The sequence below is a fragment of the Eleutherodactylus coqui genome, chromosome 6 (genome assembly GCF_035609145.1).
Source record: "Eleutherodactylus coqui strain aEleCoq1 chromosome 6, aEleCoq1.hap1, whole genome shotgun sequence".
NCBI lineage: Eukaryota > Metazoa > Chordata > Amphibia > Anura > Eleutherodactylidae > Eleutherodactylus > Eleutherodactylus coqui.
Window position 1 is genome coordinate 218,716,243 of NC_089842.1, and position 17,708 is coordinate 218,733,950.

Genomic DNA, 17,708 nt, shown 5'->3' on the forward strand with positions numbered 1-17,708 from the left:
GAAGTCACGTGAGTGCGCGAGCTTCCTGTGCGCTGAGCAACTGCTGAGAGCGTGAGGAGAAGAAAGATGGCGTCAGCGGCGGCCAAACAGATAGCGGCGGAACAGGTAGCGCGCCCAGTGCGTCCGTATGCGCCCTCTACCGGGTGTCACCCACGTGTCTGCTGTCTCATCTGTTACCCGAGGGAAACTTTATAAATGCATGTGCATTATAACCGAGTGTTATCCAAAGAGGGTTCCGGAATGTCCATATATATATATATATATATATATATATATATAGGGATGACATGGATGACGTACCGAAGAGTGATGATGTCACTGCTGTCATCCATCATTTAAATGTGGAGAGCGATGTTGTCACTGCCGTCATGTATCGCCGACGTTGGGGAGAGTGATGATGTCACTGCCGTCATGTATCGCCGACGTTGGGGAGAGCGATGATGTCACTGCCGTCATGTATCGCCGGCGCGGGGAGAGCGATGATGTCACTGCTGTCATGTATCGCCGACGTTGGGGAGAGTGATGATGTCACTGCCGTCGTGTATCGCCCGCGCGGGGAGAGCGATGACGTCACTGCCGTCGTGTATCGCCTACGCGGGGAGAGCGATGACGTCACTGCCGTCGTGTATCGCCTACGCGGGGAGAGCGATGACGTCACTGCCGTCGTGTATCGCCTACGCGGGGAGAGCGATGACGTCACTGCCGTCGTGTATCGCCTACGCGGGGAGAGCGATGACGTCACTGCCGTCGTGTATCGCCTACGCGGGGGAGAGCGATGACGTCACTGCCGTCGTGTATCGCCTACGCGGGGAGAGCGATGACGTCACTGCCGTCGTGTATCGCCTACGCGGGGAGAGCGATGACGTCACTGCCGTCGTGTATCGCCTACGCGGGGAGAGCGATGACGTCACTGCCGTCGTGTATCGCCTACGCGGGGAGAGCGATGACGTCACTGCCGTCGTGTATCGCCGACGCGGGGAGAGCGATGACGTCACTGCCGTCGTGTATCGCCGACGCGGGGAGAGCGATGACGTCACTGCCGTCGTGTATCGCCGACGTTGGGGAGAGCGATGACGTCACTGCCGTCGTGTATCGCCGACGTTGGGGAGAGCGATGACGTCACTGCCGTCGTGTATCGCCGACGTTGGGGAGAGCGATGACGTCACTGCCGTCGTGTATCGCCGACGTTGGGGAGAGCGATGACGTCACTGCCGTCGTGTATCGCCGACGCTGGGGAGAGCGATGACGTCACTGCCGTCGTGTATCGCCGACGTTGGGGAGAGCGATGACGTCACTGCCGTCGTGTATCGCCGACGTTGGGGAGAGCGATGACGTCACTGCCGTCGTGTATCGCCGACGTTGGGGAGAGCGATGACGTCACTGCCGTCGTGTATCGCCGACGTTGGGGAGAGCGATGACGTCACTGCCGTCGTGTATCGCCGACGTTGGGGAGAGCGATGACGTCACTGCCGTCGTGTATCGCCGACGTTGGGGAGAGCGATGACGTCACTGCCGTCGTGTATCGCCGACGTTGGGGAGAGCGATGACGTCACTGCCGTCGTGTATCGCCGACGTTGGGGAGAGCGATGACGTCACTGCCGTCGTGTATCGCCGACGTTGGGGAGAGCGATGACGTCACTGCCGTCGTGTATCGCCGACGTTGGGGAGAGCGATGACGTCACTGCCGTCGTGTATCGCCGACGCTGGGGAGAGCGATGACGTCACTGCCGTCGTGTATCGCCGACGCTGGGGAGAGCGATGACGTCACTGCCGTCGTGTATCGCCGACGCTGGGGAGAGCGATGACGTCACTGCCGTCGTGTATCGCCGACGCTGGGGAGAGCGATGACGTCACTGCCGTCGTGTATCGCCGACGCTGGGGAGAGCGATGACGTCACTGCCGTCGTGTATCGCCGACGCTGGGGAGAGCGATGACGTCACTGCCGTCGTGTATCGCCGACGCTGGGGAGAGCGATGACGTCACTGCCGTCGTGTATCGCCGACGCTGGGGAGAGCGATGACGTCACTGCCGTCGTGTATCGCCGACGCTGGGGAGAGCGATGACGTCACTGCCGTCGTGTATCGCCGACGCTGGGGAGAGCGATGACGTCACTGCCGTCGTGTATCGCCGACGCTGGGGAGAGCGATGACGTCACTGCCGTCGTGTATCGCCGACGCTGGGGAGAGCGATGACGTCACTGCCGTCGTGTATCGCCGACGCTGGGGAGAGCGATGACGTCACTGCCGTCGTGTATCGCCGACGCTGGGGAGAGCGATGACGTCACTGCCGTCGTGTATCGCCGACGCTGGGGAGAGCGATGACGTCACTGCCGTCGTGTATCGCCGACGCTGGGGAGAGCGATGACGTCACTGCCGTCGTGTATCGCCGACGCTGGGGAGAGCGATGACGTCACTGCCGTCGTGTATCGCCGACGCTGGGGAGAGCGATGACGTCACTGCCGTCGTGTATCGCCGACGCTGGGGAGAGCGATGACGTCACTGCCGTCGTGTATCGCCGACGCTGGGGAGAGCGATGACGTCACTGCCGTCGTGTATCGCCGACGCTGGGGAGAGCGATGACGTCACTGCCGTCGTGTATCGCCGACGCTGGGGAGAGCGATGACGTCACTGCCGTCGTGTATCGCCGACGCTGGGGAGAGCGATGACGTCACTGCCGTCGTGTATCGCCGACGCTGGGGAGAGCGATGACGTCACTGCCGTCGTGTATCGCCGACGCTGGGGAGAGCGATGACGTCACTGCCGTCGTGTATCGCCGACGCTGGGGAGAGCGATGACGTCACTGCCGTCGTGTATCGCCGACGCTGGGGAGAGCGATGACGTCACTGCCGTCGTGTATCGCCGACGCTGGGGAGAGCGATGACGTCACTGCCGTCGTGTATCGCCGACGCTGGGGAGAGCGATGACGTCACTGCCGTCGTGTATCGCCGACGCTGGGGAGAGCGATGACGTCACTGCCGTCGTGTATCGCCGACGCTGGGGAGAGCGATGACGTCACTGCCGTCGTGTATCGCCGACGCTGGGGAGAGCGATGACGTCACTGCCGTCGTGTATCGCCGACGCTGGGGAGAGCGATGACGTCACTGCCGTCGTGTATCGCCGACGCTGGGGAGAGCGATGACGTCACTGCCGTCGTGTATCGCCGACGTTGGGGAGAGCGATGACGTCACTGCCGTCGTGTATCGCCTACGCGGGGAGAGCGATGATGTCACTGCCGTCGTGTATGATGTAAGAGCGGAGTTTCTGCTGTGTTCTCAGCCGCTGTGCTCTCTGCCCCTGCAGGTGGTGGCCGGGTTTAATCGCCTCCGACAGGAGCAGCGGGGTTTGGCCTCTAAGGCGGCGGAGCTGGAGATGGAGTTAAATGAACACACGTGAGTATAGTAGATGAAGGGATAGGCGGCCGTCCCAGTGATGGCACCGCTGCTCTCTGTTAACCCTTTGTTCCCCTGGCGTGTAGACTGGTGATTGACACTCTGAAGGAAGTGGATCAGAGCAGGAAGTGTTTCCGCATGGTTGGAGGCGTCTTGGTGGAGCGGACGGTGAAGGAAGTCCTCCCCGCTCTGGAGAACAATAAGGAGCAGGTAAGGAGTAGCTGACGTCTCAGGTCTGACCTGCTGGGTCTTGTTGTACCACAAGCTGCCAGAGATCCTCCTAAGCAATCCTATTGAATGTCATCGCAGATCAATAAAATCATCGAGACGCTGGGCACGCAGCTGCAGGCCAAGGGGCGCGAGCTGAACGAGTACCGCGAGAAGCATAACATCCGCGTCATGGGCGAGGATGACCAGAAGCAGCCACCCAAGGAGAGCGGCGACGGATCTGGGGGCAAGCCAAGCTCTGCCGGGGTCCTGGTGTCATGATTTTGCCCTGCGGTCGGCCATCTTTATCGCTGTTTAATGGGAGGGTATATCTAAATGCCCTGGGAACTGTGCACCTCAGAAGTTGGGTTACTCCTTGCCAGGCGACTCCTGGACTTGACTTAGGCCAGCATCTGTTTCATAAAAAACGTTGGGTGCGATTTTTTTTTATTTTTTTTTTATTTTTTTTTTTTTCGTTTTGTTTGTTTTTATGGTTTTTTTTTCCCTGTTAAATAAAGTTATTGTTGCTGTTAAAGTACGTTGATGCTTTGTTGCCCCTCCCTCAGGAGGACGAGATGTGATGGAACCTCCTGCAGGTGGCAGCAGCTCCGCTATAAGAATGAGGGGTTCTGGGTCGTCTAATGTGCGGAGATGGGTAATGAGGTTCAGACTGAGGATGACGGCTCTTACCCAGGTGACAGCGGTGTCTGTAGTCGCTGACTAACCCTTGTCTTGGAGTGTGATGTTTTAGGGAACACTATTGGTAGTTGCATAGAATATTGATCTTAAAGGGAGCCTGCACCTTCACTTCAGGCGATCCTCCGTCAGCCGGTTTCGTCCCCTTCCGGCGGCTGAAGGCTGCCCTGTATAGCACTACATGGGGTCGTCTTCAGCTGCCGGAAATAGGCGACAGAGCAGTAAAAAAGTGCAGGTACTCTTTAACCCCTTAATGACGCGGCCTTTTTTTTTCCATTTTCGTTTTTTCCTCCCCCCCTTTAAAAAAAATCATAACTCCTTTATTTATCCATCAACATCGCTGTATGAGGGCTTGTTTTTTGCGGGACGAGTTGTATTTTTTAATAGTACTATATAAAGTACTGAAAAACTTTAAAAAAATTCTAAGTGGAGTAAAATGGAAAAAAAACGACATTCCACCATCTTTCGGTGCGTCTTGTTTCTACGGCGCACAAACTGCAACAAAAATGACCCGATAACTGTATTCTCTGGGTCGGTACGATTGCCACGATACCAAACTTGTATAGATTTTTTTTGTTTGTTATTTTAGTTTTTTTTTTTATATATTTTCTGTACACAATAAGTTTTTTTATTTTTCCGTCGACGTGGCTGAGCGAGGGCTCATTTTTTGCGGGATGTCCTGTAGTTTCCGTTAGTACCAATTCGGAATGCATACCACTTTTTGATCCCTTTTTATTGCATTTTTTTCTGGGAGACAGGGTGACTGAAAAAGAGCATTTCTGATGTCAGTTCTTTCTTTCTTCTTTTTTCAGACGACATTTACCGTGCAGGGTAAATAATGCGCTACTTTGATACCCTGAAAATAAGACACAGCATGATTTTCCAGGATGTAAAATGATTTTTCAGGCTTTTTGAAAATGCTTGAAATATAAGCCCTATTCCAAAATTAAGCCCTGCTATCAGTTAATTTAAAAAGTCAATTGAAATAGTGTCCAGGCAGCTATACAGGTAAAAAAGTTAAACCTTTTTGAACAAAAATTAATATGACACTGTCTTATTTTTGGGGAAACACGGTAGATCGGACTTTTACGGATGCGGCGATACCAATTATGTATTTTTCTTTTATGATTTTAGATTTTTTTTATTATAGATCTGGCAAAAGGAGGGGATTTAAACTTTATTACCTTTCTTTTACAATTAATAAAAGTTTATTGATCTTATTTTCAGGTTTTTTTTTTAAAGTTCCCCTGGGACACCACAACTAGCGAAGCTTTGATCACTCCTGCAGTATGACGTAATGCTATAGCATTACGTCATACTGCGATTTGACAGGCAGTCTATCAAGTCACCCCACGGGGAAGGCTTGACGGGCAGTCTCCTAAGGCAGCCCTGGGGCCTTTTAGAAGGCCTCTGGCTGCCATGACATCTCTACGTCTCTTTGATCTCACGCGGGAGGGGGGGGGGGGCACTGCCATATGAAACCCCCGAACATCGTTTGGGGGATTTCAATGCCGCTGTCAGAATTGACACTGCAGCAATTAACCCTTTAAATGCCGATCGGCCATGCGGCCGCTTGTAGCTATTGCCCACGGGTGTCAGCTGTAATAAACAGCTGATGCCCACGCTGTATGAAGAGAGGTCGCCCCGCTACCGCTCTTTATACATACCCCGACGCTCTAGGACGTAAATAGACGTCGTAGAGTGGGAAGGGGTTAAGGGTCATTTAGCAGCGGCATAACAATTGGGGTTGTGGGGTGTGACCGGGCCCAGTGGGAAAGGGTGCCAACTGGATGCCCGTGTGAACGCTGTGTTGCATCAAAGCACTCTGCAACTGTCAGTCTTCCTGCTGGCGGGGACATGTTGCCATGCAGGCAGAGGAAGAGGATCGGTTCCTTGTGGGAATGGCTGTTGGCTATTTTTATTTTAGTTGGCATATTGGGGTGCTAATGTAGGGGGCCACTAACTCAGGTTACATTGGGGGTAATACGGTATGGGGGCACTGCTGCTATGTGAGAGCACAATGGGTCATTTACTATATGAGGGCACAATGGAGCCCTGTTATTGTGTGGGAGCAAAATTAGGTACCTGTTGCTTGTTGTGATACTCTTACTGTATGGGGTACAATTGGATAACTATTAGTGTATTTGGGCACTTACTGCATGGATGCTACGGTAATATTAGAGGAGGTACTATTTCTGTATGGGGGCTAATGCAGGCATGATTAATGGGGTACCAAGGGGGGCATGGTTAACTTATGGATTAACAGCAGGAAGACAATGCAAGTCCTCAAATACCTCAATCACTCAACCAACAACGGCGGCTGCAAGAGGTTGACTGGTTTGTCTACTTAGGCAGTGCGTTCACCAATGACGGTGATGCTGAACATGATGTCCAATGTCGTATCAGGAAGGCGTGGGTGACTTTCCTGTCTGCGTTCTATATGGGCCACCACCTCACTCCCCTTACAAATGAAGGTACGACTTCTGAACACTACCGTGATCCCGACGGCACTACATGCATGTGAAACATGGAAAGCAGCTGCGCACATATCAGCCGGCGACTTGATGTTTTCCAACAGCGATGCCTTCGTCACCTGCTTAACGTCACTTACCAGGATCGGTTTATGAATGAAGAAATCTGCTGCTGTTCTGGTATGTGGCACCCTATTCCTGACTCACAGAAGGCTGACGCTTTCACTGGACACGTTTTACGCCTCCCTGAGGCAAGGCTGGCAAGTATAGCTAGCTCATGGTGTCCAAAAAACGGGAAGTAAAAAATAAAAAAAATCACCTGGCAACGTACGTTTTTAGAAGTTTTGAGTACTATTGACCTTTGAGCGGATGATGCCGAAACTGATGCTTTTGATTGCCAATGATGGTATTCTTTTCTCACCTGACGCGCCGAAAGGCGTGGCAGGACCTAAGTAAGGAGAGCATTATAGATTGAGTGTTTGGGTAGAGGCAGAGATGTGCTGGAAAAGCAAGGAACCAAATATATCCTCGTGTTTATGTTCTGCAGAGACACTTCATGGCTGGAAGAAGCCACCATGGTGGTTAGGGCAGGGTGGAGAAGAAAAGTGAATAACTCAAATCAGAGAGGACATCACTTGTGATCACTGGTTTTAATCGTGTAATTACTTGTATGGTCACCAGACTACATAAAGATACATATGTAACCCTAGCAATGCCACTGAGTATGCTAGCAATATAACGCTGCTGCGGTGGCCAGGTTACAGTTTTTTGTTTTCCCCCACCTTCACTTTCATTTTGTAGATTCGACATTTTCCTCGCTTATTAGCAGCAGAGGACAAGGCCTTTGCTCTATCACTGCCCATCAGAGGAAGTCCAGCACAGAGATCTCTGGGCACGGTGTCCTGCCATCCACTCCAAATCCACCCACAAGGTAGAGCCGGTCATTAAGAAGAACGGTCCGGTGGCCAACTCTTTTATGGAGAGGATCTGATCTGGGGAAACGGAACCAGCTCATTGGGGTGCAGCCTGTGAAAAGAGGTAGTTGTGATAGTGGGGTGCATGCTATACTAACACTGCTGCCAATGAAGGGATGTCAACACATCCTGAAGTATTTGCTGCCAGACTAGAGGAATTCTAGTAGGAGAACTCACGTGTGTCACAGACGTAGAGCTCGTTGCAGATGGCATCGCGGCTCTTACTGAGCGTTTCTCCACCAAAAACCACTAGAAACGGCCCAATCGCTGAGCACGAATGATGCCGCAGATTCTTAGGAGCTTCATGTACGGCTTTCACAGAGGCCACAAGTTTGCACAACTGCTCCACCAACCGTGAACTGGGAGCCGTGTTCTCCTGGGGAAGGGAGACAAAGTATTGGGGTGAGTGCAACTTAGAAAGGGTGTATTTGCCAGCTCAGAGACTCCACAAACTCAGGGCCCAATTCCAAAAAAGTTGGGCTACTGTGGAAAACATAATGTACAGAAAAAAATGCAATGATTTGGAAATCTCATCTAACCATATTTTATTCACAGAGCACTTAGAGGAGGGAAGGGACATCTCTCCATTTAGAAGTTGATGGCAGCAACACATCTCACAAAAGTTGGGCATGCCCATATCTACCATTGTGTAGCATCCCCTCTTCAGGGGAGGGAGGAGACCAGTTGCTGGAGTTTTGGGAGAGGAATGTTGTCCCATTCTTGTCTGATGGAGGATTCCAGCTGCTCCACAGTCCTCGGTCGTGTCTGCCGGATTTTTTTGTTCCATAATGCGCCAAATGTTTCCTATTGGTGGAAGGTCCGGACTGCAGGCGGCCGGTTCACCCCGGACTCTTCTTCTGGAAGCCATGCTGTTGTGGTGGATGCAGTATGTGGGTTAGCATTGTCTTACTGGAATACACAAGGTCTTCTCTGAAAGAGACGACGTCTGGATGGGACACATGTTGTTCTACAACCTCCTATATACTGTCAGCATTCATAGTGTAAGCTGCCCATGCCATGCCATAGGCACTAATGCCACCCCATACCAGCAGAGATACAGGACTGTACGCTGATAACATGCTGGATGGTCCCCCTCCTCTTGAGTCTGCAGCACATGGCATCCGTGGGTTCAGTAAAGAATGTCACATTTTGCTTCATCACAGGACAGTTCTCCATTTTGCCTCAGTCCATTGTAAACCAGCTTTGGCCCATAGAAGATGCCGGCGTTTCTGGATTGTGCTGATATATGGCGTCTTCCCTGCACGATACGGCTGGAAGTATTCCTGAGCCCATGCAGGGATTACATTACAGAATCATGCCTGTATATAATGCAGCGCCGCCTGTAGGTCTCCAACATCCAATACTGACCATCGGCCTTGTCCCTTGTGTATATGAATTACTCCAGATCCTGTGAATCTCCTAATGAGGATAATGTTCTGCAGATAGTGGAATATTCAAAGTCTTTACAATTTTATGTTGAGAAATATTTTTCTGACATTATTCCACAATTTTTAGACAGTTTTTCACAGATTGATGAACCTCCGACCATCTTTGCTTCTGAGAGACTCGGCCTCTCTAACGTGTTCTTTTTATACAGTCATGTGACTTGGTAGAAAATTCACCCTTCATCTTTTTTTTCATTAGTGCCACTTACTTTTCCAGCCTTTTGTTACCCAGTCCCAACTTTTGTGAGATGTGTTGCTGCCAGCAGTTTCTGAATGAGTTCATTTTTTTAGATGAAATGGAGCAATGTCCTCCCCGATGTGTTCTGCTGGGAATTATATACGGTTGGAAGCAACCCAACGCGTTCCACTGCCATTCAGTGAGCAATTATCGCTGTGTGAGGGCAGAGGAGTGATGGCGGTTGGGAAGACGGTCGGGCGCTTAAACACTCAACAGGTGTCCTGTGTAGAAGGACCCTCAGAGGGTGTATCTACCATCCCACAGACCGTGGAAGCTAAGAGGGTGTATCTAATAGCTCAGAGACAATGGAAGTTAGGAGGGTGTATCTAACGGCTCGGAGGAAATGGTAACTACAAGGATATATCTAGTAGCTTGGGGACTGTACAACAAAGAATTGTATCTAACCTCTCAGTGACCATGGAAGAGTGTATCCAACTGCTTGGAGACAATGGAAGCTAAGAGCATGCATCTAACAGCTCGGCGGCAGTGGAAGTTGAGAGGATGTATCTAAGTGCTCAGAGCCCACACAACTTAAGAGTGTATCTAACCTCTCAATTGAACCTACAAGGGTGAATCTACCGCTATGACGGCTGTCCATTAGCGGAGGCCCCTTGCTGTGGAGTTGGTCCTAGTTGGTTATTTCTACCACTGTGTTGGCGCTGGTGTATGATGGGACTTGTAGTCCTCTCAAAGCAGATGATTGAGCTTCACCCATGAAGTAAGGTTCTGGCTCGTACCTGAGTTCTCCCTGCCTTCCAGCTCCCGACCAGATCTACAGCAGACGATTCTCGCCCTCCGAACACATAGAGAGAGCAGTTATCCCTTGTGCCATGTGCAATGTCAGACTGCAGGAGGACGGCCGAGTGCCCGGAGCGGGACGCTGTGCGCCATTCCTCTTCTCTGTACCTGCAGGACGACACACGGCTAACAGTACACAGAATACAGGGCAGCCTCACCCCCACCCTTACAGTTCTGCACATCCTGAGCCAGGAATAGAATGTCAAAGCTTCAGTTAAGACTGACACAAAGGAGAGCGTGATAGCTGGGAGGAATATATGCCATTCAGGGTCTGTAGAAAGCTGAATGACAACCACTAATAAATGTTACAATCATTCTTTAACCCATTCAGGACCCGAGATTTATTACCTTTCTTAGTTTTGTGGTTTTTTTCGTGCCTCCATAGGAGGGTTGTTTTTTGAAGGATAAGTTGTAATTTTAATGGTACCATTTATTGTACCATATAATATACTGAAAAACGGTTAAAAATTAAGTGACGGGAAATGACGAGCAATTGCGCCATTTTTGTTGGGTTGTTTTTACAGCGTCCACAATAAAGTAAAAATAACACATGAACGTTGTCCTGTGGGTCAGGGCAAATACGGGGATTACAATGCTATGATTTTTAATGTTTTTCTATTTTTAAAAAGTAAATACATTTTTTTTACTTAATTGCTTTCCAGCGCCGTATTCTCAGACCCGTAACAGGTTTTTTTTTTTCGTCCATTGCCTGTGAGATGTAGTACCAAATAGTGCCATTTTGGGGTGCATACATTATTTTCATTACTTTTTATTCAATTTTTTGGAATCTGGGATTAAAACCCCCCCTCCCCCCCAAAACACAATTCTGATATTGTATTAGTTCGGACTATTACATATGGGGTGAGACTGTATATGTGGAATTTTTTTTTTAATAGAAAAATGGGGGAAAGGATTTTTTTAACTTTTAATTTTCTTTTGAACTGTTATCAAAGTTTTTTTTTTTTTTTTTAATTAAATCTTTTCTTACACTTTTTAGTTCCTCTGTGGGGCTTGAACTTGTGATCATTTGATCGCTTGTACAACCGTATATACCATAATAATTCAGTATTGCAGTATACAGTGATTTTTTGATGTTGCCTCAGGCAGAGGTTGATGGGCACCTATGTTGGCAGCCCTGAGAGACTTCACTAGGCTCTGGGTGGCCATGCTAGACCATCGGTGCCCTCTGATTGACTGTTTAGACACGCAATCAGCTTTGACTATGACCTAAACAGTTAACTACCGCGATCTGCGCTAATTGATCATTGCAGTTACCCATGGCTTAAGGCCCATTTAGACACAACAATTATCGCTCAAAAGCCGTCTTTTGAGCGATAATCGTTGTGTCCGACTGCACTGACATTGTGCAGTTTTCGTTATCCCGTCGCTCATCTTCGTCTTTCAGCGTGCTAAAAGACGACGATCAGCCTTATCAGGGATTCACAGCAGGATGCAGCTGATACTATTGTTTCAGCTGTATCCCGCTCCCAGATAACAGGCGGGGTATGAAGAACAGAGCATTCCAGCTGTGTTCTTCATACCCCGCACGGAGCGCTCGGTTCTATAACAGCCGGGCGCTATGTGCAGAAAACAGCTGGATGCAGAAGACAAGCGGGGACACCCTGTTTGTCTTCTGCATCCTCCGCTCCAAGCACCCGGCTGTATAACAGTGGCCGGGTATAGAGCCAACTCGGCTCCCAGGCCAGCTCTACACACACTTCAGGACCGCAGGACGTTTCTAGTCGTTCCATGGTCCAGCAGGGGTTAAATTCGTCAGGATGAAAAGCAGCTTCAGAATATTACTTGCCGGTAAGTTTTGGCGCTGGCGTTGACCCTTAGAGTGTATACACTGGCATAACGTCTTTGTGTGCGCAGTCCTCCCTCCCTGCCGATTACGCAGAGCTCACGGTCGGATATCTTGGTGCAGGTGTGACTGCTCAGCCCCGCCGGGGGATGACTGCGTTGTTCCTCTGCCCATGATGCCCACTGTTCCGTCTCTGTGTCGTAGCTGAAGACTGAAGATAATCTTCGCGAGCCGTCCCATCCGCCGACTACACACAGCCACTTGTCGCTGAGCGCCACAGCATCATGGTGACTCCTCCTGAATAAACCGCCATGAGTGCCACTCTGTGCCATGTTCTCCGGGTCAAAGATTGCTATGTTGTCAAGAGGGGGCTCCTTGGGATCACTGGATTTCACACCACCGTACAGGTAGAGCTTGCCTCGTATCGGTGTACACGTGTGGTAGGCACGGGCAAATTGTGGATCCTCAGCCACTGGGGTCCACGTCCACAGAACTCCTCCAGACATCATCAATGCTGCTGCAAGAAAGAAGCGTTAAACCGCGAATCGAGAATTCCGAAAGAGATGTCCACTGAGTAATCCCACCAGAGACAGAGGAGAAAGGACAAACTATGAAGCTGAGACCACAGACGCCTCCATCTCGCATACTGACCCCTATAGTTCCATCCTGGTTCTGCATAGAAGACGGAAACCCAGGATGAAAGCAGCGCTGACAGTAATAAGATACCTTAGCACAAGGGGGTTATTCCTTTCTCTGTTACCATTTCAGTCTTGGATCGTCTACAAGGTCTGCAACATAATTTGGGATCTACTATAACACAAAATACACTGAATGGCCACTTTAGGAGACCCATCTATTAGGGCATTGGCCTTCAGAATCGCAGTAATTCCACAAACCTCACAGGACCCTTGGGTGTGCCAAAAATACCTTCCCCGTGCCATTACTGCACTTCTGCCAGCCTGACAGGAAGGGGTCAGCGATTCATGCTGCTTGTGCCAAATTCTGACCTCCCATCAGCGACAGAAACGTGGACCCATCTGACCAGATGTTTTTCTGCTGCTCAGAGATACAAGCTTTGCGCTCTTTTTGCCCGCTGGAGTCCTGGGGGCTCTAATAAGGGGAAGTCTACTTTCCAGTGGTATTATTGGCCATACCAGATGTCTTTATTGTGGTAGGTGTTCTTCAGATATGAGAAGAAGCCCCTGTCCAGGTACAAGCCGTCTTCCAGGGACAACAGAAGAGGGCTTGACCTTTCATCCCTGTTGGGGCTCAGAACATGATGAAGGCCCCTGCACTGCGCAGCAACGTGATTTTAGATTTTAAGCAACTTGCCCGAAGATCCACACAACCATGAGACTTTGTGATTGGTTGAGTACTTCATCAGCCCTCAGGTTCGATATCGGGCCTGCCGTCATTACAGACGGAACCAGAATCTGACAGATCTGTCTGCATTGCAGCGGCCCGAGTTGTATTCGCATTGAGTTCAAAGGCAGCTTCACCTGCCGGACCAACCTGGGCCGCTTCCAGCTCTCAGTGGTCCTGATGTCAGCTTATCACTAGAGATGAGCGAGTATACTCGCTAAGGCACATTACTTGAGCGAGTAGTGCCTTAGCCGAGTATCTCCCCGCTCGTCTCTGAAGATTCGGGGGCCGGCAGGGAGCGGCAGGGGAGAGCGGGGAGGAACGGAGGGGAGATCTCTGTCTCCCTCTCTTCCACCCGCTCCCTCCTGCTCCCCGCCGCAACTCCGAATCTTTAGTGACAAGCGGGGAGATACTCGGCTAAGGCACTACTCGCTCATCTCTACTTATCACTAGTCGTTCCCAGCGCTGGACCCCCAAAAATCAACTACTGATGACCCATTCAGAGGATAAATGCCAGAAAGCCCCTTTAAGTGGCCAGGATCAGAGTTATCTCCGGCCCTGACCATTACCGTTCAGTTTCAACTAGGTTTTACTGCTGGCACCCGCCACGTCATACATGTATGACAGTTGTCACTAAGGGGTTAAAACATGTATGTACAATGTATGAAAATGTAAAGTGTTGTTTCCATACATCGCCATTGACATCAGTGTTGAAAAAAAAGATCATGTTACGTTTTATTTGGCGGAAGGAGCAGCATGGCGCACTACACTATCCTCCAACGTAAAGGCTCCACCCACACGTGTGTCATGGTTGTCATCAGAAACCGCAGGGCGCTACGTGTCACAGCGGCCTCATCTACAATCCATGTGTTTCTTGCCAAAACGATGGACAAGTGTTCACGACTTAGACACGACCGGTCCTAAGCTAGTGGGGAACACTCACTGCTGACAACTCACTGCAGACAATTACCTGCAGATAACTCACTGCCAACAACTCACTGCAGACAACTCACTGCTGACAACTCACTGCAGACAACTCACTGCTGACAACTCACTGCTGACAACTCACTGCTGACAACTCACTGCTGACAACTCACTGCTGACAACTCACTGCCGACAATTCACTGTAAACAACTCACTGCTGACAACTCACTGCTAACAACTTCCTGCTGATAACTCGCTGGCGAGAATTCACTGCAGACCACTCACTGGTGACAACACAAAGGTGACGACTCCCTGCAGACAAATCAGTGGCAACAACTCGCTGGTGACAACTTACTCCAGACAGCTTAGTGGCAACAACTCTTTGCATACAACTTGCTGCTGACAACTCACTGCAGATAACTCAATGGTGAAAACTCGATGGCGAAAACTCACTGCAGACAACTCACTGGTGACAACACACAGGTGACAACTCGCTGCAGACAAATCAGTGGCAACAACTCGCTGCATAGAACTTGCTGGTGACAACTAACTGCAGACAACTCGCTGGTGACAACTTACTGGTGACAACTTACTCCAGACAACTCACTCACTGCTAACAACTCACTGCAGACAACTCACTGCTGACAACTTACTGCAGACAACTCACTGCAGACAACTCACTGCTGACAACTCGGTGGGGACGACTCGCTGCATACAACTTGCTGCTGACAACTCACTGCAGACAACTCACCAGTGGCAACTCACTGCAGACAACTCACTGGTGACACTCCACTGCTGACAACTCACTGCAGACAACTCGCTGCTGACAACTCACTAGTGACAACTCGCTGCATACAACTTGCTGCTTACAACTCGCTGGTGACAACTCACTCCAGACAACTCACTCACTGCAGACAACTCACTGGTGACACTTCACTGCAGACAACACACAGGTGACAACTCACTGCAGGCAACTCAGTGGTGACAACTCACTGGTGACAACTTGCTGGTGACAACTCACTCCAGAAAACTCACTCACTGCAGCCACTTCACTGCAGACAACTCGGTGGGGACGACTCGCTGCATACAACTTGCTGATGACAACTCACTGTAGCAACTCACTGGTGACAACTTACTCCAGACAACTCACTCACTGCTGACAACTCGCTGCATACAACTTGCTGCTGACAACTCGTTGGTGACAACTCATCCCAGACAACTCACTCACTGCAGACAAACCACTGGTGACACTTCACTGCAGACAACTCACTGCAGACAACTCACTGGTGACAACTCGCTGCAGACAACTCACTGGTGACAACTCACTGCAGACAACTCACTGGTGACACTTCACTGCAGACAAACCACTGGTGACACTTCACTGCAGACAAACCACTGGTGACACTTCACTGCAGACAACTCGCTGGTGACAACTCGCTGCAGACAACTCACTGGTGACAACTCACTGGTGACACTTCACTGCAGACAAACCACTGGTGACACTTCACTGCAGACAACTCACTGCAGACAACTCACTGGTGAAAACCCGATGCTGACTTGCTCAACAATCCCTACTGAGATCTACCAACGAGGAAGTCTACACAGTAATCCCAGCAGAGGGCGCCATTTATTGATGGCTCCGCTATGTAATACGTGGGATGAGGGTCAGGAATGCTATCCTTTATATTCCCAGTCATTGTTCAAGGCTTGTATAAAGAGTCTAACATTGACTTGCAGAAATGCTGGGTGGCGCTGCAGACGTATTATTTTATCCTCCTTACTTGCATACGTGGGATGAGAGACGGCACTTGGGCGTTTGCACATTCTGCTCTCTGAATAGACATATAGGGTTAATAAAGCATGCAGGATAAACCATTCTCTCACCTAATCTGGGCACCTCGCTGTCACTCCGGGGCCGCAGCGACGTCCTGGCCCCTCCCACATCTCCTGAGCAACTGCCGTACATAAGACGTGCTGGGGGGAGGCTGCGCTGAGCTACACCCCGGACACCGGGCGTCGAGAGCGGCTGTGTAGTGTATATATACAGGACAGAAGAAGTGGTGCTGGGCAGTATTCTGTATATTGGACTGTTAAAAGTAAGGTTCTGCACATGGGCAGGAAATACATGTCACCATTACACACTACATGGGAACCACTGGGGAACACCGACATGAAGAAGGACTTGGGGATTTATAACTGTAAGCTTAACTGGAGCAATCAGTGTCAGGCAGCTGCTGCCAAGGCAAATAGGATCATGGGGGGGGGGGGGGGGGGGCATCAGAAGAGGTCTAGGAGTATATGACGAGGACATTGTACTTCCTATCTACAAGTCTCTGGTCAGACCACACATGGAATATTGTGGACAGTTTTGGGCACCAGGACTCAAGAAAGAAAATATCAGAGCTTGAGCGGGTACAAAGGTGGGCAACTAAAGTAATAAATGGAATGGGTGGACTACAATACCCAGAGAGGGTATCAAAATTAGGATTTGTTTATAAAAAAGATGACTGAGGGGCAATCTAATAATTATGTATAGATATATCAGGGGGGCAATATAGAGATCTCTCCCATCATCTATTTATTCCAAGGACTTTAAGAAGGGGGCGCTCTAATAACTATACATATAAATATATCAGGGGTCAGTACAGAGATTTCCCCCATCATCTATTTATACCCAGGAGTGTAACAAGGGGGCGCTCTAATAACTATGTATAAATATATTACAGGTCAGTACAGAGATCTCTGCTATCATCTATTATACCCAGGACTGTAACAAGGGGGCGCTCTAATAACTATGTATAAATATATTACAGGTCAGTACAGAGATCTCTGCTATCATCTATTATACCCAGGACTGTAACAAGGGGGCACTCTAATAACTATACATAGATATATCAGGGGTCAGTACAGAGATCTCTCCTATCATCTATTATACTCAGGACTGTAACAAGGGGGCGCTCTAATAACTATGTATAGATATATCAAGGGACAATATAGAGATCTCTCCCATCATCTATTATACCCAGGACTGTAACAAGGGGGCGCTCTAATAACTACGTATAAATATATGAGGGGTCAGTACAGAGATCTCTCCTATCATCTATTATACCCAAGACTGTAACAAGGGGGCGCTCTAATAACTATACATAGATATATCAGGGGTCAGTACAGAGATCTCTCCCATCATCTATTTATTCCCAGGATATATCAGAGGACAATAAAGAGATCTGTAAGAAGGGGCTGTCTACGTCTAGGGGAAAGAAGGTTTCTGCACGACATAGAAAATGGTTCTCTATTGTAAAAGCAGTGAGACTGAGGAACTCTCTCCTGAGGATGCGGTGATGGTGATACGATAAAAGAGTATAAGAGGTGCCTGGACACCTTTCTTGAGTGATACAATA

The 17,708-nt window shown here is 49.7% G+C and overlaps 2 protein-coding genes across 3 annotated transcripts; one reads left to right on the forward strand and one right to left on the reverse strand.

The window, feature by feature from the left end:
• Positions 1 to 4,130, forward strand: PFDN2 (prefoldin subunit 2). Its single transcript, XM_066608774.1, has 4 exons — positions 1 to 105; positions 3,300 to 3,388; positions 3,475 to 3,598; positions 3,698 to 4,130. Exons 1-4 carry the CDS (start codon positions 67 to 69, stop codon positions 3,875 to 3,877), a joined length of 432 nt encoding a protein of 143 aa, XP_066464871.1. The 5' UTR covers positions 1 to 66; the 3' UTR covers positions 3,878 to 4,130.
• A 3,267-nt stretch (positions 4,131 to 7,397) lies between these two features.
• KLHDC9 (kelch domain containing 9) lies at positions 7,398 to 16,243 on the reverse strand. 2 transcript variants are annotated; one of them, XM_066608775.1, is made up of 5 exons: positions 16,192 to 16,243; positions 12,025 to 12,538; positions 10,157 to 10,325; positions 7,914 to 8,112; positions 7,398 to 7,788 (listed from the first exon to the last, which is right to left on the reverse strand). In XM_066608775.1, exons 2-5 carry the CDS (start codon positions 12,528 to 12,530, stop codon positions 7,625 to 7,627), a joined length of 1,038 nt encoding a protein of 345 aa, XP_066464872.1. In that variant the 5' UTR covers positions 12,531 to 12,538; positions 16,192 to 16,243; the 3' UTR covers positions 7,398 to 7,624. The 2 variants fall into 2 exon arrangements, with proteins under 2 accessions (XP_066464872.1, XP_066464873.1); XM_066608776.1 differs by having other exon boundaries at positions 12,025 to 12,535; positions 16,192 to 16,235.
• Between the last annotated feature and the right edge of the window lie 1,465 nt (positions 16,244 to 17,708).